At 37.1% G+C, this 22,983-nt stretch overlaps 1 protein-coding gene across 4 annotated transcripts in view; it reads right to left on the bottom strand.

Moving 5' to 3' along the window:
- Positions 1 to 1,616: 1,616 nt before the first annotated feature.
- Positions 1,617 to 22,983, bottom strand: part of FAM135A (family with sequence similarity 135 member A) — a 90,385-nt gene continuing 69,018 nt past the window's right edge. For all 4 annotated transcript variants that reach the window (XM_065631097.1, XM_065631099.1, XM_065631100.1 and 1 more), the window contains 6 exons: positions 22,104 to 22,195; positions 19,981 to 20,078; positions 15,908 to 16,059; positions 13,844 to 13,954; positions 3,813 to 3,926; positions 1,617 to 3,076 (listed from right to left, as the gene is read on the bottom strand). In XM_065631097.1, the coding sequence (XP_065487169.1) occupies positions 2,871 to 3,076; positions 3,813 to 3,926; positions 13,844 to 13,954; positions 15,908 to 16,059; positions 19,981 to 20,078; positions 22,104 to 22,195 (773 nt within the window). In that variant the 3' untranslated portion in view covers positions 1,617 to 2,870. The remainder of the gene's footprint in view (positions 3,077 to 3,812; positions 3,927 to 13,843; positions 13,955 to 15,907; positions 16,060 to 19,980; positions 20,079 to 22,103; positions 22,196 to 22,983) is intronic.

Raw genomic sequence — 22,983 nt, 5'->3', positions numbered from 1 at the left:
GAAAGCAGCACAACCAGCACTGCTGATCCTGCCCAAGAGCCTCTTGTTCCTCCCTGGCCGGGTCAGGAAGCCTGGTTATCCGAACTCTACACCTACTCAGGGCTCTGCAACTTAGACTGGCTTGGAATGAACAGTGTTTTGTGGTCACAGAGTAAGCTTTCTGACAATGTGGAATTTCTTGGCTCTGTAGCAAAGCCTGGTGATTTCCACAGGAGAGCATGAGCTCTTTTTCCCCATTTGCAAACAAAAGTTCAGACATGACCTCATTTTATGCAGTGACCTCCTAATAATATCACTGAGAGCTTTGTGAAGTAACAGTAGCAGCCTACTGCCCTCAGGGAACAGAGATGGGCAGCTTTCTACAGGAATGTTAAGACCTTAATTTTTCTCTCTCGTTCTGTAAGTAGCATAATTCTCTTTCAAACAGCTGTAGCATACCTGCATAAAGGAGAGGTCACCATCGCTGCAGGAGCACGAAGCCCTGATTGAAACAGGGGCATGATGAAGCACTTTATTGCTGCCACTGCATCAGATGACACTGGATTGTGTACATGAGTCTGTATTTCCAGCTCGGGAACAGAAGGCAGAAATAGGCGGTGTAGGGGGGAGTGTGCCACGCAACACACGCACAGCTGCCCAAAGCAGCCAACACCGCACAGGTTGTTCAGAGAGCAGCTGCAAGCATTCCATACAGTCTGTAAGCGTAAACGTGAACTTTATATGCTTTAAGGACACATTGGGGTCATCAGGCCACTCACTACTGTTCTCAGCCCCCAAAAAAGCTACAGTACTGACAGGGCTGTCAGAGCACATATGGACTGCACCAGGCAATACATATTAGAGGAGAGAAAATGCATTTTGTGTTCTCTTAATTTGCCCTGTTCCTTGATAAACTTACATGCAAGTATCACATGATTTCCTGCAACATCCGTTTTCCTCAAAGAACAAACCAAATTCAAGCCTCCTCAAATGGATGGGATCTACTAATGAAAAAAAAAACCCAAAGGAGCTATTTCTGCTTTGCTGATCACAAAAGCATGCTTTAAACTTTCGGATTCCAAGAGACACAGCAAGACAGACACTTTTCAATAGTAACAGAAACATCCAAATACTTATGTACTAAGAATAGTTTAACCTCCTCATTGTGAATCAAGAACATTTTGTAGATCTAGCTCCCTAAACTGATATTCAAAACTTAGCCAGTAGCCAACTACTACAATACTGCTAAATAAAAGCAGTTGAGATGTCAAAACATAAGTTAAATATTTAGAACTTAGTAGCACCATCATAATAAAAACTAATAAAAGTAGACATTGTTATAGCGGGAACGGATTGAAGATATCTTTGTGTCATAAGGACTTGCCTAACACAACTTTGATAAAATACTCTTTTAAGTGTGTACGTTGCCAAACTGTAGATGCTCATTTGAGCATCTTGTAAGCTATAGAGAAAAAATATATTACAAAGAATGTATTATACAATAAACCATGCCAAGTGCAAAATCGCTTCATTATAAACTATTATTGCTATATTAATTTCAAATAATACAAAATTATTAATTATACACAAAAAACCCTCCCCAGAATTTTGGTAATTAGCAGAACATTTCAGTTTCTTTAATTGCTTCCATTAGAGTCATTTGTTCATTTTATTAACACCAGATGCAATAACACAATGCTAAAAATAAACATGCATTATACAATAAATTTATATTTTTCAAAAAATGTTCCTTACAATTAGTGAATGCACACGTAACTCTTTTCTCCCCAGCTTTAGTGAATTATTGTTTGAAACAGAGAAACGGGAAGAAAGGAGAACCCAAACTTAATGCTATTCAGCACCAGTAGAAAGTCAATAGACCTTTAACATTCCTGTATATCAAAAACATTTTATCTGTATCACTAAACGGGTAAAGTTTACAATATTGTCCCATTTGAAGGTGTATTGATTTATATTTACAATACTTCATAGTCAATAAAACATTTTAACAATATTTAAAAATTGCTTAAATTCATAAAAGTATTGCAGAAATTTATAACATTTACTTATTTAACGTACATACAAGGAAGTCCATGTAAAACTGTCCACGTTCTTCCGAAGAACTGACAGAGTAAGGAGCAATTTTAATACAGTTTGCAAAACCCCAATTATTTGAAGGCAGCTATCATTAAACATTCAAAAATCCTTAGTTGCCATTTGCTTCTGAAAACTGAAGTTCCAGTAATAAAACTGAGTATGTAAACTAACATGTTTTTGAGATCAGTAGAAAATATATTCCCACAGACATAACTTATTTACCAATGATGACAATGATTTTGTAGAAAACAGTTAAGCTGTAGTGATATCTGAACAGACAACTCGGTCATGGTCTTTGCGAGATCCACAGATACAGTCATTTCAAATATCCAGTATTTTAGCAGCTCATTGTGTTTCCAGTTAAATTTCCTACAGTGCTAAAATACAACAACCGAACGTGTAAGACCTTATTAGAATTCTTAAATCCAATTTATTTTGGCATCTAAAGCCTCTTGTAAAATGTAGCCAAGTAACATTGTCTTCTGTAATCTATGAGCCAATAATAAACCAACCAAAAGTACACACTGTGCTTTAATCTCCAAATAATTAGGTACCCAAAATTAAGAAAAAGTAATAGAAAAGTAAAAAGAACAAAATAAAAAAATATTGCACAGCCACATTACCTAGAAAGTAAAGTTGATGTTAAAAAGCCCTAAGTGTGGATGATATAAATTATCTTCCATATAAAAAGTATAAATATCTCTTAAAATACAGCTGCAGCTATACTTCAATACCACACATTATTTGATTCATCTGTTAATGAGGTAATACCAAGTCTCTTATAATGCTTTTCTCTACTGAAAATATTTTAGGGCAGCAACGAGAAAGAATTTTTCTAAAAATATTTCTGAATCAAGAACAGCAATATGTGCAGCTCTCCCTATGAGAGAATCTGCTGTATTGGGTAATGCATTAATTACATTATAACGAATCAAATTACATTCCTTATTTTGAAGAACTGGCAGAAGCAGGTTCTGGATCATTTCAGCATAAATTGGTCCTGTAGAGGAAAAGAGAAGTTGGACTGCGTGAATCACCAGAAACAAACGTGGTTCTTTGACCTTGAACTCAAAATGACTACATTCCAGAATAAGAGAGGTAATGATACGTGTTATGCTGTTGTTCTGGTAAGTGGTTTAATTTTCCCAGAAATCTCAGAAAAATAATTTTAAGCTCTACATTTTAGTTATTTGTACGTTTACAGTAAAAATGTGCTCATCAGTATTATTACACTATGTAAAAGGTATTTGTCAATATGCAATGCTAGAATGCAGTCGTGCCAGGATACCTCAACAGTAAATACAACAATCAACCACCATTGAAAATGGAAAAAAGACCTTTGCTTTCAATGCTACTATTAAGCCTCAACTAAATAGAGCCCATGTGCCCCATACTACAACTTGATGTCCTCAAAAAGCAACATTATTTGTCCTCCCTGCCCACAGAGTAACACACCAGGGGACTGTGCTCATCCTCCCTAACTTTCGGCCAAGTCTATAAGCTAGGAATTTACTCAGTCTCATCTCCTCCTGCATGTAACAGAACAGCACAGATCCAGAAAGCAATTCCGTTCCCACATAGATTTTCTCTTTCCATTACTACGGAGTAAGCCCAGAGCATCTGAACACATAATAGAGGTGCCTCGGTTAAGCAGCACCCAAAACTAAATGGGACAAATCTGAGACCTACGAGGTTTAAGCTGAGTGGTCTGTTTTATTTTGCAGGATATTTATTACCTGATTGCTTATCCTTTAAAGCTGTTTTACACATCTCAATGCGAGCTGAGTGATAAGGAACATACCGATCCTGCAGAGATCCTACCAACACGATGTTTTTGAAATAATGAAGACCTGCAAGAGAAAATGGTATCTATTATAATGAATCCTTTGACAATTCCTAAAGAATAATTAAACACAATTGAAATTTGGCATCAATTTATTACAATACCTTGCGTAAAAAGGCAGAAAAATCAATTACAGTAGGTAGAGCTACAGAATAATGAGATGTTGGGTACCAGCCTTTCCTCTGCATATATCTGAATACGTATGGGCGTGACCCAAGTGTGATGTTTCCCATTTAAACAGAGTATGGTTCAAATCTTCACCTTGCTTTTCAGGAATAAAGTGGTCAGGTTTCTGCCCGCAGAAGGGAAAAAAGCCTCCGCATTGCTTAAAGAAACCCAAAGACGGAAGGTGCTTTGTCTTGCGTAGCTGCATCAGATTTAAGGCCCAGCACCCACACGTACACGACACAGCCCACCCAGTGTAGGTGCCTCTATCAGGAACTGCCCCACTGTACGGTCTGGGCAGCTCCAGCACAGGTGCAGGGTCCACCCCACACAACTACCCAAATATAATTAAACCTTTATTATTAAACCCAGACTTCCTACTGCTTGAACAAGCACTCTAATAGTCAGATGATGGCAAGGTAGGAACCCCCAGTAATGATGACGTTACAGTCCTCGATGCAACCTTCAGTAGACTTCCAGTGCTGCCCATCTGCTTTAGGCCAAATACAATGGTGCGCTTTAGGAAAATAGGTTGCGTTTGCCTTAGAACAGCCCCTTCAGAATATCACAGCAATCTACAGGCAAATACAAAGGCAGCTGTGAGGCAAAACCAGAAAACTGAAGGGAACTGGGAACCTCCTGGGTGTTAGGTGCTCACAGCTTATCATTGGTAGATTTGATTCAACTCTATTTGCACTGGTGCTAATGAGTTTTTGCTTTTATTTTCCAGAGAATAATGGTCAGATCCTGTAACTGTTAGTTTTTAAATTACAAAATGGACTCAGTCCATTCTAAGAATTATAGAAATACTGCAAATAAAGTCACTCTTCAAAGGTGCTTCTTGGAATCTGCAGCAAACATTTTCTGTGTTAACCTCCACAAATCAACATTTTCTTTCATTAAAAAAGGAGATCTGATTGTGTAGGAAAAATAAATTTATTGCTATGTGCTTTTCAGAAGCTCTACTGCCAGGACAAGATTCTGGATTCCAGCTTCCTTGTTCTGTTCAGACAGAATATATACTAAGTATCAATACATCTCTGTTCCTAAAGCTGCCAATGAAGCCCAAAGTGAAAAGTATTTCCTATTTTTTCAGAAGTTGTTTCCTAATTTTCAGTATTTTATACACTCCAAATGATGAAGACTACATCTCCAAACCAAGTCAGTTACAGAAGCAATGCTCAAAAGTTCAGCGTGTGAAAAAGTAAATGTATCTTCCCAGATCTCACAGAAAACTAAAGAAATTTAAAAAAATCCACGAACCTATAAAAATGTACAGAAAACACATCCAAACTAGATCCTGTACTCTTCCAATAAGAAATCTGTTTGTTTGTTGTCGTTGGGTTTTTTGTTTGTTGCTGTGGTGTGGTTTTTGGTTGGTTGCTTGCTTTTCCCTGTGCCTACTGAAAAACAACACTGTCTCAAAAGATCAGCTGCATCACTGGAGTCTTTTATTTGACATCTGATGAAAAATGACAGCAGCAAATCCTACACAGAGATGCAGATGCCAGTTCCAAAACTTTGTATTGAGTTGAAAAGAATGCATTTGGAATAAATCGAGGACAGGAATTCTCTGCAGGTTAAACTGTAATAGTTTGGTAAATTCCTTGGGAGCCCATCTTGTATTAAGTTTTTTTGATATGCACTCTTCCTAGAGAAATACCCACTAGCATTCATGTAAAAGGTACGAGGAAGTGGACTGCCTAGCTCTTTTAATTAACCTGAAGAAAGAAGAGATATCCTGGGGAATCTTTAGAGGAACATCAGTCTACATCAATCAACATTTAAACAGACTCTCTTCCTCCTTACATGTGATGTAATAAATACAAACAAAAAAACCTCAAGCAAAACCAGGTTTAGGACATCAGTCTAATAAATTAGGCATCCCCTTTTGGTCACAGTGACTCATTTTTATGCTTTATATTCTGATTCATAAAATTAAAGTCTTGGGCTTCATTTTAGGCATGATAAATATCAGGAATATTTCATTACGAAGAAGTGTTTGAGGGAACTCTTCAGTAGGGGAAAAGAAGGCACACAGGGTATTTCATAAGCATGAGTTTTACTGTTTAACTCTTCTTGTGTGTTTTTTCTTTGGAAGGCTCTTTGTGTCTATTTTGAGGAAAAAAGTCTTACATCTTGCAGTCTTCTGACATGGTTCATGTAATATATATATGCCACATGTGACTATATGGATGGGAAAGAGAGGAGTCAAAATGGTGTGTCTCAGTGTCCAGAGCCCAGCAACCCCTTGGATTTCTATAACATGAGATATCTCAAACCATTTATCAAGAAGGAACTGCATCCTCTCCGGACAGGCTGGGGGACTGCTTAGGACACAGACACAGAACGATCCCTAACAGGGAAGCGTGCAGTGCTAAACTGTGCCTAAATTAGGCGTACTTGTGGACAAAGAAGCAATTTATCACAATCTTGCATTTATGTAGCAGTAAAGACTGGCCCACCAGCCATCTTTACATGTTGTTCTCTCACTTCTTAGACTTTAAATATATTCTGCCTTTAATTAAATTAAAAATTCAGGAATAAATTGTGAACAAGAATACAGCTCAGTTAATTTCTGTGATCCACATCTTTATTTTCCCACAGCACACATAATACAATACCTGTTATGCATACTGTAAGTATGAAAAAAATGCCCAAACGTAAAATTATTCTAAGTAATTAATGAATAATTTTTTCTTGTGCAGCAAAATTTTCAGCTGCTGAATTAAGAAACCAACCCCAAAATCTAATTAGGACGACATTTCCGGATTGTTGTAGTTAGGCAAAAATGCTGGAAGATTAAAACCTAATTCTATCAGGACAAAATACGTTTGAAGGCATCACATAATCTGCTGAATAGATCACACGTTTTTGCAGAGCACTACAAAACACACTGAAGTTGTCATTAACTAGAAAGCATTGACTAAATTTTTCAACAGGATTTGAGACAGCTTGGAAAAGAACAATCCAAACGAAAGATCACTGCTGAAATACCAAGCTCTGTCCCACATAACTCAAATGTTCTTTCCTGTAGTAACAAACCTTTAATGGGCTTTCCAAATTTTTATGATGATCCTTATCACCTAATGCAACTGCAGTCTCAGTGAAAGTGAATTTAAGCATACACAGAGACCACAATTTTTATCATTTAACCATCGTGCCATTCATGCCCATCGCTGAATTCTGAATAACAGTATTAGTCACTACTGAATTAATGATATCTATAAATTCATGAACAATTTTTCCAGCTAATATGTGAAGTGGAAAAATCTGTCTGGAACAGCATGTATAGAGACCTGACAACTCATAACTAACTGCAATCACAGAGGAATAAATTTATATTTATGTTAAGTCTGTCCTTTAGCTATAGCCAACATCCAAGTAGGGGCTGGGAGATGGAGCCACTGGTACAATGGGCTGCTGATATTCTCTGAGACTTGTAAGACAAAAAGATTGACAAAACTCCATACCACCGCCCTTTAACTCATTCAAAACAAAGCTTCAATTATTTGCAATGGACAATATTCACTGTGTATACCACAGAGTTCTTGAGCATAATCAAAATCACCTATGATAAGCTTAAAAAAAAAAAAAAAAGTACAACAATCTGATTCAATTAGTAAGCTGCCATTTAGCTGCCATTTTCCTCAGGAATATACTAACCACAGAATCCTAGAACAGAGTAATTTATGTTGAAAGAGACCTTTAGAGATCATCTGATCCTACCCATTTGTTCAAAGCAGGACCAACTTTGATGTTAGATCGGGTAGCTCAGGGTCATGTCTGGTTGCTTTGACTTAAAGGAAACATCTGAGTTTTGGCCAGATACAATACTCTCAAAGTCTTCTATAATTCTGTCCATTTACATGCTTGTTTGGAAATAGGGATCTGGAAGCTTTGTCATAAATGCAGTCTGGAAATAGGGACTTCAAAAAATTATGCCCCGGAAGGCAGCAAACTCCTGCAGTTGGTCTTCCATACTGCTTGGTGAAGTTAACGCATCACACATGCAGCTGGAATCGCATCCCAAAATTTTAAGCATTGAGATCCGGAGTCAACAGGTCTCAGATTAAGATACCACGATATGGATGCAAGGAAGCTCAGGCTTTCAGCTGCAGCCCTACACAAAGACTGATTAGGGAGCTAGTTTTACATCAAATTGGGAGTTCCACATCAGCTCAGACTCTGCCTTTAAGATTTTACTTAAAGAGCATGGCTCCAGATGCAATAAAACTTACTAGATTCTTTCAACATTGTTGGAACAGAGCTACTGAGGGCTGGGAAGTCCTTCCTCTTAGCAGAACTGATTAGGTTAGTCCCCATGCCATGCTACCAACAGGGATGCTATTTCAATTCTAGTCTCATCTTCATCGTGAGTTGTGAACAGACCCTCCCTCACAAAGTCAAATAGCCCCACGTAAGCTAAGCTGACATCGTGTACATAATAGCTCAAACAAAACAAGTCAACCATGCTTACTCAATGCTAATGTGTTGTTAACACAGATGTAAACAAATCCAAAAAAGTCTTTTCCTCCTTTCAGAGATTAGGAAAATGTGTATTTTTAAAGGGGGGACATAAGACAATAAACAAGCGTATCAGAATTCCGCTAATCAAGACCTGTGGAAGTACTAAGACATATGAATCTAAGCCTACCCAAGTACAAAAACATCCTGGAAGAGATGATGGCTGTACATTCACATTTGTGAACTCTGTGGCATAAGAGGAACGGAACTGTAGAGCAAACCATTTGGTATTAAGAATCCCCTGCCCATTACAATGCCCATTTTCAGAAGAGTTTATGTTGGACTAGCTCTAGTCTGGTCCTGTGGACACAATGAGCATTTGCTGCTAAAGCTGATTCATTGTGTTCTGAAATAAACAGGGATCATGAAGAGATTTGCTTCTGAATGCATTCCTGAGTGCTAACGTGGGCATATTCTACAGCTGAGAAATGGGACTTAAAAGTAAGTTGAGAACAGAAGCTGAGGTAGTAAAACTTGCAGGTCCAAAGTCTGTTGCAGGAAGCACTCCTGCCAGTGGGCAAATAATTCTTAACTGGGACAGAAAACAGCCTTTTGAGATTTGCTTTAGGGAAGCCAGTCTCAGCGAGCCATGGTTCTGACACACATCATTACTCATTATAGGAGAACAAGTTCTGTCCAAAGTTTTGGAGTCACCAAGTCCTTAAACGCAAACAGTCAATCACAGTTTATATCAAATTGGGATCTATGGTCAGAGCCTTCAGTTAATATCGGTTCAGGTGACTGACAAGCTCAAGTTTTTGCAGGCAGAGACCAACTGATAGAACTGGACTCTTTAATACTTGTACCAACCAGTGTATTGGCATTCTAAACAGGTCTGCAAATACCAACTGTTCAGTTAGAAAAAGTATGGATTTCCACTAAGTGGATAGACCACACTAACTTCTAAAAGTCAAGCAATTAGAAAATAGAGGACTATGTATTTTTTTATCTTTGTGTCTAAAAATCGTCTTATCAGGTAAATTTTAAAAAATTAAACTCTTTTCGTGGAATCCACAATACTACAACATGAAACACTGCATACACATAACGCAGAAATTTTCATGCATTTTTTCATCTGTGCACCTACAATTGTGTTTGCACTGAACACTTGTCATCACAGCTGGTAACCTGCTGTCATTTCTTGCCACAGTATGAAATTAACAACCATTTCCAAAACCCCAAGAAATTACCAGACTGATTGTGGCTGCTGAAGACATAACAAAGAGTTTTCAAGGAGATTATTGTCAATGAACATAATTCTAAACATTATCATTATGAAGAAGCAACATCACAAAACTAAATCTTCCATTGGGTTAAAGATGGTATAAATACCTCAACTGCCAACATAGAGTGACCAGTGCTTAATGTAACTTAAAATTCAAGAAAGAGCATAAACTTTAACTCTCTTCATTTTGAATAAATAATCCTATTACCTTTTGTTCCTTATAAGCAAATAAGGTCAGATTTTGCTCCTTAGCAGCAATTAGCAATGACATTAATTGTAAGAGAGAAAATAGCTCTACCTTACTAGAATTTTGAATGGTCAAGTCCAGAAAGAAAACATCCAGATTGTTTTTATTTTTTTTTAACAACAATCCAGTCAGAAATGGCAAATATTAAAGTCTCATGTTCTCCCCACTACCTGCTATTATTCTTGAAATAAAGATTTATTTTCATAAAGTATCCTCTTACATGGCCTGAAAAATTATTTTGTTTTCATAATTCTTAAGTGTGAAGATAATATGTAAGTTGGCTTTTTAAGGTTATTCTTTCTGCTTTAATAAAATTCATAGCTGGGCAATGAAAGAACTGTACTTGACTTTTAAAAAGTATTCTACAAGTGTAACACTCCATTAAGTGCATAAAAGCAAAACTAGTTGACAGACAAACCACATACAAAGCTATGAAAAACAGAGGCTTAGAAAAGCAGACAGTTAATCATAATCATCACTTGTCTTCTGCTGTAATTTATCGAATCAATCATTTCAAAATGCATCTACAATTTCTAGAATAAATTCCTATATATATATACCAGAAACAGATAAAGAGAATTGTTAAAAATAAGTTATCTGTCATTCTGCCTTGACAAATTAATTGAAGATGAAACCGAAATGTTCCCACAGTTCACTTGCTAAATGAGAGCTAACTGCATCTCCAACACTAGATCTGAGGAAATTCTGCAAACAAAACTCTTACCTGGATATAATTAGGAAAGAACAATCCGATGAACACATTCTAAACGATAGATACCTATGTTTTGGTGAAGGCATTCCCTTTTAATGGAAGGATACTACCAACTACTACATCAAGTTTTCTGGCAAATAAACTCAAGTTGGTACCAGCTATTTTTAAATCAAACAAAAAATAACCAGATCATGACTAGTAGTAATAAGCATCTACTGTTTGAGTACAAACCATGTATACATCACACTTTCAGCTTTTATCTCAGAACTGGATAATTATAATTCACTCCTATCAAAGGAGGATCTACAACACACAAATAGCAGCACTGTAACAACTGGAACTGTTAGGAAAATCTATTTGTTTCTTACTGGCTGCTTAAAAAAAATCCTATCAAAAGATTTTTACAGTACAGGAAAACCGAGGTTGAAAACTTAGAGAAACTGAAAAGAGCAAGTTTTGGGTAACTATTTTTTCAGCAAGTAATGACAGACTGAGTTACAATGTACAAACAAAGAGTTGTGTGATATAAATGGGAGGGATTTATTCATGATATATTTATAATTTTTCAGTTGCGAAGGTTCTTTTAAAGTCTTAAACTACTGCTGGGTGAGAATTTTGCATGTGGTCAGAAGACTCACAATTCTTCTTTTTGCAGAATCACAGACAAAACCTGCTTCTCCTGGTATGTAAGCCCTCAGCATTAAAGCATTAAAAGTCCTTCTAGAACAGATTCTTCTGAGAGAGATCTCTGGGAAGAGAAAGAGCCCAAAAATGTTGGGAGCAGGAGAGAAGCTGACTGGTGCTGCTTCTGACTGTGAGATCCAAGAGCCTGAGGTGACATTCAGCCACGAAGTCCAACCCAGCCCCAAACTTGCAGGAAAAAGCAAGACTGGTAAACATGCTTGTCACAGATCCTCCTAGATGTGGTGTTGTGATAGAAGCAGCACTGAAAAGGAGTTTTCAGAAATGCGTTCATGACTGCAAAATTTCTGGTGTTAACTGGTACTGCTTCAGGATTCAGAACAGAACAGATAGGAGCAGAAATCTCTTGTTTCCGAATGGCACAAAGCATCAGTACTTACTGAAGAGGAGATGCTCAACTGTATTTTCACCTACAATGATCGACAGAAAGTAGGAACTTCATCCCTTTTGTGGTTAAGCAAGAAGATGATGGTATGTTCTCTGGCAAATTTGAGAACTAGAGCCACAAACCACCATACAACAATGGCGGGACTAGACCCTCAAAACATCACCTGCTGGATCCACAGCCAGTTTTAGGGATCATCTGGGAACAAAACCAGACCACAGCAGAGCTGAAATAGCAGCGAGTTTTACTGCCTTAGGGATTTTCCTAGCTGCAAAGCCAACATCTGAAGACGACACCACATGAAGAAGCAACAGATGTTTCTGCATCTTAGGCTCCTATTTTCCAAGAAGTTGCAAAATCAGGGCTATACTTCTCAACAGTGTTGTCAATCTCTTCCATGTAGCCTGCGGTGATTTCTGGAAACACCTATGTTTAGAATCCCTACAGAGAACAGTATGCAAATTGTGGATTGAAAATCTGAAGAGGAATTGTACAGTTAGGGGAATCCCAAACTCCTCTGATCTGGTGTTTCACAGAATCACAGAATGTCAGGGATTGGAAGGGACCTTGAAAGATCATCTAGTCCAATCCCCCCGCCGGAGCAGGAACGCCCAGATGAGGTTACGCAGGAAGGCGTCCAGGCGGGTTTTGAATGTCTCCAGAGAAGGAGACTCCACAACCTCCCTGGGCAGCCTGTTCCAGTGTTCTGTCACTCTTCCTGTGAAGAAGTTTCCTCTCATATTTAAGCGGAATCTCCTGTGTTCCAGTTTGTACCCATTGCCCCTTGTCCTATCATTGGTTGTCACCGAGAAGAGCCTGGCTCCATCCTCGTGACATTCACCCTTTATATATTTATAAACATTAATGAGGTCACCCCTCAGTCTTCTCTTCTCCAAGCTTCAGGGTTTTGCACAGCCAATCCCATATGCCCACTGAATGAACAAAGAGATGGCAGGACAGAAGCATCCCTTGTACAGATATCAAGAGTTAAAGACACCAACACCTACAGTGTACATACAGTATATTGACTTATCCCTCAAAGCAAAACTTTCTTCCTTCTCTTTTAGGGAAGCATAAAGCTTGCTTTATTTTCTTCTTAAATAAAACATCAAACTTTCACATGTCTTTCTCCTCCCCAGCCTTTCCTTCTCCCTCATACCAAGCTCACTGAAGGACCTGGAAGCAAGATGGTGTATGAGGCTGTGGCCCAAGACACGGCTCCTTCCATCTCTTCAGAAAGAAAGTAGAAAAAGAAAACTGAGCTCTGAGACTTCCAGGCTCCTTCTACAGCTTATGGGGAACAGTCTGAAATGCACATTGTGCCTCTTAAGACAATGCTATCCAGGTCTTTCAAAAGGCCTGTCATGTAGAGGTCATAAGAAAATACGTCCTATTTCTAGAATATACAAAATTACTCAAATAACAGTAATGCTGAGATATATACAAATAAAACCAAGGATTATCCTAAGTACAACTCTTCCTTCCTTTATCAAAATGAATTTTTGTTTTCCCTGAGCATCTTAATAAGGTAATAAAAGTCTAGTTAGCAGAAACTTTATAGCAGAATTTTACACTTATAGAATATGTAAGACGGACAGATACAGAAACAGGTAGTCCTAAATGAATGTATACGTATTTGACTCATCACACTGAAATTACTAGCTTCAGTGGCTCGAGGGAAAGCTGATTGATATAGCTATATAAAAATACACATATACCAGTATAGTGGCTGCACACAGAACTTCTGCTCATTAGTTACGAAGGAAAGACTCAAAGTAACCATCCACCTCTGAAACAAAAATGGTTTACTGTTTACATTACTTAAAGGATACGGGTCTAAAGCCAAACTAACTTTGAAATAAACTGAAACAGAAGCTTGTTGGAAACATTTTTTTAAATGTTTCATATTCTCATTTATATACAGTGGCATTTAAAAGAGAATAAGTATTACCGAAGCTTACCTGCTTTTTTACTAAGTTTGTATAAGAATGTTTGTCGTGGATCCGAATGGTCTCGACATGTCAATTGTAATAATGAACCAGACTTCTTCCATTTCTGCATAAACCACAGCCCTGCATTGTTAGGTACAACATGAGTACAGATCCACCATAAAACATGAAAACTAGTTAAACATAAGTAAAATATGTAAAGTCCACATATTTAGCCTCTCAGATGTTAATTTTATTTTTCATGTCAGGATTGCCAAGCCCAGAAACATTTACAATTTTTGTTCATTATTCTTTCCTGTCTATATATCTAATAAAGCACAAAGGCTGTTATTTCTACTAATGCACGTGCTTGCCTACAAAAAATAACTATATTTACAAAGAGTGAGAATATGTGAATATGTTAGCCATAAGGCAATATAAAAACTTGATTTCGATAATTTTCAGAATATTAGAACATTTCGATGTTCAAATTTGTGGCACTAAAGAACAAGCATTGATTTTCAGATTTCTAAAAATAACCAAATTAATGAAATATAACTTGACAAAAGGAAGCAGAATTTTCTCAGAGGAATACCCTGGTATAACAGTTTCTATGACGCTGTACCCTCTTTATTAGTCAATGAGCCAGCTGGCTAACTGGCTTTTGAGAAAATCTTACCTCCCTCACCAAGCAAAAGAAAAGCCTGAAGGCAACCAAGCCTTCAGAGCCTCAAGAATGTCGTTATGAGTTGATTCGACTCTCAGAGAAATCGTTATCTTTTAAATGCCAATTTACTGGCAGTTACTAATGTGTACATACATATGGTCATTTAGATTTCAATACCCACAGCTTATTATTATCTTGGTATTTTCCAAACTCTTTAGAGGAAGACTATTACACAAAAAGGACATTTTGTACAGTCTCCAACTATAAAAAAGGTTAAATATTCCAGAAATCCTTATTTTTTCAGTGAATACATTCTGGATTATAGATTGATAGCTTTAATCTTAGGTTAAAAGTCATTTGCTGGTGATTGTATAAACAAGCAAACAGCCCTGCGTCTTTGTGTCCCGGAAAACTGCAATTTCTAAAAGCAAAGTAATGCTGACACTTCTTGTTGGTGTGGGTGAGATCCAGTTACAGATCATAATACTTGAAAGAAACTGTCCACAGATATACCAGGTTAACTGCTCACAGTGAATTATGCTGTGGATGTTTTAATCCTGAAGTGAACCTCACTGCTAGTGTATTGAGGGCTCTAAATGGTACCGTTTCAATGAAATTCAAAGAGCTCCCGTGTTCCCCGGGCTTCTATAAACGTCAACAATCACTCCAGTTAGCCACCAATTCCTGTCTTGTTAAGCTAAACGTGACTTAGTTTTTTTCCTCCTCATTTTGGTATGAAACAAAATACTAAAAACAATCCATAAACTGGCACTAAACAAGGTAATTCATGATTTTTAGAGTGTTTTTAAAGAGTTTAACAAGCATATTTTTATTTAGTGAAAATAAGCGTTACTTGTTTTGGGTTTGGGCTCTCCAAGGTAGGTGGTAATCTCAGAAACAAGTTTTCATTTAAAAATTCGATGCTACCTGAAAATATTTATTTCAAAAGTCTGCAGTTTCTACAAGTCCTCCTAGAGCTACATTTAATCTTTAGAAAAACAGACATTCATAAAGTACAAACGCATCTGTAGAACTGCACTGCAGGTGGTAAGACGTTTCTGAGAGAGAAAAGACACTACTGGTATTTCAGAATTATTTTAATGCATCTCAAACCTACTTGTTTTGCAGATTAAGTATATTAAAATTCAGTTTATAATAAACTGAACTCAACACATTGAAACTGGAGATTCATTATAATGTAATAGAAAATCTGAATCAAACATACTGGAAAATGCTTGTGTCAACCATCTCTTGCACATCCTTCTATTGATACTTTATTTTTATAACCCTTTCTCTCTTGTTATGACAGTGAAACATGCACTTTCTCATAATCAAAGTAATGCAGAAATGTGCACCCCACATGAAACTGCTAACTGCACTTCAAAGACAGTATCTCCCCTTAACTTGTACTAGTGAAAATAATACTTTACCTGTATTAACAAGAGCACTGCTGTTGTAGAGGGTACCCAGATGTGGTCCAGACAGAGACAGGAAGGTATGAAGTTTGTTGAGGTAATATTTAAATCGAGGCCTGGTGAGCACTGAACGTATTATTAAATTACCCAGTGAGTGTCCAATAAAGCTGTTTAAAAAGAAATAACAGTATAACATAGAATTTGATGGGAAACTTTTTTTTCTTTTTAACAGAGAAAAATACAACTGGTGTCATAAAATGCTGGAAGAGGACAGGAAAAAAAAATGAATGAAAAGTTTCTATTCAGAAGCCTGTATTTTAGGTCACGCAGTAAAAACGGCTTGTTCACATCTCCCAAGCTGCGCAAACTCATTACAAACATGTTCTAAGCTCCTCTAGAATGATTTTATACATCGTTTTTGAAAAGCTAGTGAGAATAAACTATCTTTCCACCAGCATCTTGCACCCCAAACCAGGATTATTTCTGGGTGTATTTCCCTTAGCACCAGGTATTCAGAAAGTATTCTATGAGCTGTGCATGACTGAATAAATAACTAGTTGGGCATGTGATGGCATTCAGTGTGATGACTGCGTGAGAGTTACTGAAACAGCCTAGTGGAGAAGGATTCCAAAACTACCCCTATAAGGGGGAAAAACATTACTTAATTTAATCTGATTATTTTGAAATAGAAACAACATGTCAAATCTGTTTAGCAGTTGGACCAAGAGAAGGGAATATCAGTTCGAGCGATGCAATTGAGAAATATCCGTCTGCCAGGAGAATATTACATTTAGTTGTTTCCCTGGTTAAGCAAGTTAGGGGAAAGATGGATGGGACTCTATAGCTTCATGTATCTAAAAATAATTATTAATCTGAGGTGCCTAATGTTGTACCCACAAGTCTGTATAAAGCATTTCTTTAGAAGGGACACTATAAAACAAAGCAGTTCTAGTTATGCAGTTATGCTTACAGATCCCTGCTGAGGTAAGGACCACAGCATCCCAGGCACTGACTTAAAGAGGATACGGCAGAGACAAGTCTCACAAAATTAGAAGGAGGAAGCGCCTTCCTGTTTTATAAATGTAATCTCAGCACATGGAAAGAACAGACAACCATGCAAAAATATATAGTAGAACTATCGTGGCTGGATCATATATGTGCTACAACATATGATCATAAGATCATCCCTCCCGTGTTCTCTGTATCACTACATTCATCAACAAAAATAGTTAAACCCAAGCTACCAGTAATATCTGTGTAAAATATAGTGCTCAAAAATTACTTGACTGCTTTATTGCTTCCCAAGCAAGAATTACTGACTCCGAAAATTCCAATTTAAAGCCAAATGAAAAATCTCAAACATTAGGTTATAGAATGGCAGGGCCACTCCTGAACTCTGACATAATTATACATTTCTATGACAAAATAGGCTATTTGTTCCTTACCGATACACAGTTTAAGTATATATGCATATCCTTCCTGTTCACTTTTACTACTAGATATTCAGAATTGCTGCAATATCAGAAATTCTTTCCCGCAGCTTGCTATGTCTATCTAACTAATTTAGAAATGAAAGATTTCTACCCTGTGTGCTGTCAGCACAACAGCAGTGCATTTGCAAAACAAAATATTGAGCTGCTGACTCTCTTGAATACTAAAATTTAAAACCATTCTCTCAGAGTACATCATGAAGTCCATACAAGAAAAACAAAGCCATAGATTTCTTTAGAAACAAGAAAACATCCACAGAAATTGACTTTATCCTGAAGAGGACCTGGATGACACAATTGCTCTTGAGTAAGAGATTATTTTCTAAAGAAGATTTGAACATTAGCAGAGATGTTCTCTTGACAGTTCATCCACTATTTACTAAACGTCATAAAAGAATGAGAAACTCTTACATTGTACCATAACAAAGGACAATTTTGTCACTGGAAAAAACAGTGATCCATCAATCAGTCGTATCATCCTCAAGAATATGGGCATACCTGAACCAAAACTTCAGAAACACGAAAGATCCATTTCAGGAAAAAAAGGGTGCTCACAATTAGCTATGTGAATGTACCTCAAAGATTAACACTTGTTCTTAATTTGTAAAGACTTAGAAAAATAAAAAAGGTTACGGTAATATATTGTGTTCGAATTTAGATGAATTCAGGTGAACATTTAATAAGCCTTTAATATTATTTTCTAATGGAGAAAGGTTTAAGGATTTGCTCAAATCAAAAAGGAAAAGGGAGGAAAAGGAAAACCCTTCAAAAAGCGTTTTGAAAGTGTAAGACTCAGTGTTTCAGATCCCCACAACTGAGAGATGCTCTGCAAAACCAATGCATTTCCGAACAGTAGGTGGCAATACTACCATCTGTTGAAATTAAGATATTCACACACTGAAGTAATAGAATTACGCTGTAGTATTTCTATGCGCTTTATGGCACAAGTCTACCAATTCAGATCATACTGGAAAATTAGGCACAGTAAAACCTCATTATTCTATACTAACAAACAAAGAATCCCATCCAACTATAAAATTCATGGAAGAAAAAAACCCCACAAAATCCATCAAAGGCCACAATCAAAAGGTATTGAAATAATGAACAGGCATTTTAATATATGCATGTTAAAAATTGTCTTTTTTTTTTTTTTTTTTGAGCCGATGTTACTTAGGGAAGAGGATGACAAGCTGAATAATCCAGCTGTGAGTCCAGTACAGGTCACCAGAAATTTATGTAAGACCTGACACAAGGAGAACAGTTTCTGAAACTACACTCCAAGAGCATGTGGTTTATTTCGTAGCCATGTGATGACCTGGAAAGGCTTCCATCCTCATGGATAATCCAGACTTGAACAGGTATGACTGAGCAATTTGACTTGCTACAAAGTTGCATTCATTTTGAAGCTGATGCTCATATGAGCAAGTAACTGGTCCAGATGACCTCCAGAGGTCCCCTCAACCTAATTCTTCACCAAACAGTTGTTTTATAAGACGAATTGCTCTTGGTTTGAATCAAGCTTCAAGTTCATGCTTGCTCTGCACTTGTAGCGAGCACAAAGATTTTGTTCCGAGGAGATCAACACACGTGTTGGTAGTACCAAAAGTACTGGTTCACTAAAGCTGACACTCTAGTGTGGCTCTGGGTTCTGATGGTACAGGGGCTGCCTTTTCTTATCTCAGTATAAGAATGTAGCACAATAAATAGGATTTTGCCATTACCTGAAGGCAAGAGGCTTTGCATTGACCTGACAGTGCAGAATCTCAGAACTTCTCTTGACTTGTCTTGGCCTGAGCTGTTCTTAGTTTGTTTTAGCTGTGACAACAACTACCTGGCAGTGGAGTAACCAGTGAGGCCTAAAGTTGCTTTAGTTTCACTGTGGTTTCTATTAGTAACAAGTACCATTCTGTGTGGCTTGAACTGTGTATTGCTGGAAGGAAGTGTGGTGTGGTAGTCTGCCCAAACAGGGCACCCTACTTGGAGAAAATAAATGGAGTAAGAATTCCCTGGAAGTAACAGAAAAAGGAAATAGGAATGCATAGACTGGGATGAGCCTTCTATTAAGATGCAAAACATGCTTTTTAGCAGATGAAATGTCAGAAAACGTCAAAATGATGAAATATTTTTTTCATGCAGCTGCCCTTCGATGTCACAAATAGGATGGAATTTTCCTACAGAGATGACAATATAGACAGTCTGCTATGTCATACTTGGTGAAGAGACTATAAAATCAGAAGAAAGCTAACTTTGTCTTGACAGCGCTATTACAGTTTACTTTGACCTTCTTAAGCACTATCTGTTTTTCTGCAGAACCCCACCACGCAGGATCCGAGGAAGCACAGGACAGCGATTCCTTACACGTCATGCATAACTCCACCCTAAAACCGCCAACAGGACTAGGTGAGGTTACAACAGCTTCAGTCTTCTTTCAGCTGGGAATTCCTTCTCTCTCCTTTGTCCCCCTTTCCCTTACTCCTCCCCCTCCCTGAATTTCTCTTTCCTGTGTCTCCTTTGCCTGCTCCTGGGTATCACAGTTCAGAACAACACAGGGCTCTAGCTTTAAGGTTATTTCTAGAAATAATATAGAATAAATATTACCTGATTTTTGAAAGGGTAAGATTATAAATTTGTATATACTGTATAATTTCATCTAAAAGGCGATCTGTCATGGAATCAAAATCAGCAAAGGTATCATTCTGTAAAATAAAAAAAAAATAATAACTGTATTTTCTAATGCAGCAATACACATTCTGCATTCAGTCTGAATTCTTATTCCCCAGTGTTTTGCTCAACAGCACACAAACAAAAACATCCATATTAACTCTGAATACAAACACTACAGCTAGTTATTGTAATTTCTTCAAGTTTTTTTTCTTGTAACATAAAGTGATATACATCTTCCTGTAAGACTACTTTCTTCTAGTAACACTGAAATAAATCTTAACATTACACAGCCAGTCTCACCTCTAAGCCTTCCCCTACACATAATCTTATCTGTAGTGAAACAGAAGACCAAACTGCATATTCAGAACTAATCACACTATCCATGAAACAGAAATTAGACAATTACTGCAACAGCAGAGCCCATATTAGTCCTGTTTATTCAAAACAAAACAAAAATCCTTAAAGCCTTATTCTCGGTTCATAGTTGATTGTCTACAATGCTTAGCAGTAAGAAATTAAAGAAGAGGTAGGCAAAGGCTGCCTAAAACTTTTCAATACCAGTTCCAAAGCATCTGTGCTAAAATCTGAGTGTTCAACATATTGAAAAACGATTTGGGAAAGGGAAGGAGATGAGATGTCAGAGTTTGGAGACAAAACCACATATCCAGGATAGTCCAATCTAGAACCGACCCGAATTTCAGAAGAATCTGCATGCATGGATGATAAAATGGCAAGAAATGCGAAATAATGTTACATAGGGAAAAACAGCCCTAAACATATATGCAAATAATCTATACATCTGTGTTCTATATAATCAGCTATGTTAGGAAAGCAAGGAAAGAACAGAAAATATCAATATAGCATTTCATAAGTCCACAGTGCACAAGCATCTTAAATGCTCTGTCTAGTTCTGATCACCCTTATTTCAAATTATAAGAAATTTGAAAGTGGGCAGGGAAGGATATCATGCATGACCAGAAACTGTTTCACATGTGATCCTGAGAAATACTGAATGGGCTAAGTCTCTGCAGTTGCCTCCTGAAGGAGAAATTATATATTTTTTAATAAAATACTTAATTAACTGAAGCGGAAAACAGGGAATGATTATTGACTATTTTTTTCTGAAACAAACTGTAGGGGGATTTGTTTAAATGTTCTTGTTTGCAACTGAATTAGTAATGTGTATGAACTATAGAATTAGTCTCAACTGTATGCTGTGGAAATCGAAGTATAAACATTCAAAGAGAATCAGCCAACATCAAGGAGAAAAATCCAGCAGTAGCTATTAGGCTTGGTGATCTCAATGGAATTCCCAAATCAGAAAGTTTCAGAACTGCTGACTGCCAAAAACTATCGGGCTAGAGAAGAGAAAGCGTCACTTGCTGCCTGTCCACCCTGGTTGCAAAGCATCCCAGCAGCTATTGCCAGAAATAGCTTCTGCACTACATGAACCTTTTGTTTGAGCCACTGAAGAGACTCAGTTCTAATTCATCCCTGAAGTACGTCTACTACAATATGTAATACACACACACAAAAAGTAAAAATTGGACTTTTGTGCTTTGTCAAGTTTACTTCACCTGAAAATAGTAAAATTTACAGAAGTTTAACACAAGGTAATTCGATATTGGTTCAGTGCCATGATGTAGGTCTTACAGTGCACTGACAAAAACAACAGACAGATATTTTGCATTTCTCAGATCCTGTGAAATAACACATCTCCCTTCTTGCCACACCAGTTTTCACTATCATAACTTTTACCATTAATGTCAGGGGTATTTTATCTACAATGCTAACCGATTATGCTGAGAATTTAGGAGATCCAACAACACAACAAAATGGCAGCAACAAATACTACTCCTTATACATTTACCTTCAACATCATACTAGGCTTTTACTTTACTTTAGCACAAGCCACAGGTCAAAGAATCGATTCTGTGAGAATACAATAAAAACGTACAAAATGTAAACTGCAACAAGATACTGCCATTAAAAAAAAACGTGTGAAGATGTAGCCTGTTTATTGCTTTACAAAAATTATTTTTCTGTTTGTCAAATACCTGATTCCTTTCGGACATAAGAAAATCTATTCTCCCTCCAGGCAGCCCCAGCTCAATGTAAGTCTTCACTAATCTTAGGTCTGCGCTGTTACCTTAAAAGGAAAAACAATCAAGAGTTAGTACTGTGAAGTTAACTTGCAATATAAGCACTCAGAATACTGAAATGAACCTACGGCACAACTTTAAACACAGCTAATGATATTCTCAGCCCTAATTAAAATTCAGTAAGACTCAGGAAGATACAGTGCAATGCCAAATGCAGTGACAAAACGGTCTACAAAAATGACATTCAATGCACTTTTAAACAAGCAAGGATTTAGGAAGTCATGTTTGATTCTATCTTAGCATCCAGCAGATAAATAGCACTGTGAACATTACATTCCCGAAAACCTAATTAGCTTTGATGAAAGTCAATTAGAGAACTCAGAGCTAGCTTAAGGAATTCAGGGAAGGAGCAAGGAACAAGGGCAAGTTGTAAACTTCATAGAATAAAATGGCAGAGTGGACTGTCAGCAAATAAAGATACATTTAGACCGGTACCCAAGACAACAAATGCCAGCATAACCAGCGTCCAGAAGATTTCTCTACATCAATGATTGTGTACGCTTTTGAAGAAAGAGTACCCTTTTTGCCCTAATTAGAGAACAAGATTTTTATTTAAATGTTATTAATAGGAAAGAACTTGTATGAACTCACCATTTCATAAGAAAATTCTAACAATATGGATTTTTCTAAGGCTTCAAAGACATGTTTTTTTAATAACAGTTTTTTTGGCCAAGTTAACTTTTGTGTCAATTCTAGGCACATTAGTAAGAAGGAATACTTCTGAGTTCCTTTTTAAAAGCACTTAACAAAGGGTGCTTTCTGCTTCAAGAAAGAA

This window comes from Caloenas nicobarica, chromosome 3 (assembly GCF_036013445.1).
Source record: "Caloenas nicobarica isolate bCalNic1 chromosome 3, bCalNic1.hap1, whole genome shotgun sequence".
In the NCBI taxonomy this organism is placed as follows: Eukaryota; Metazoa; Chordata; class Aves; order Columbiformes; family Columbidae; genus Caloenas; species Caloenas nicobarica.
Note: the sequence above shows the minus strand (reverse complement) of the source record. Positions and strands in the feature narration are given on the sequence as shown.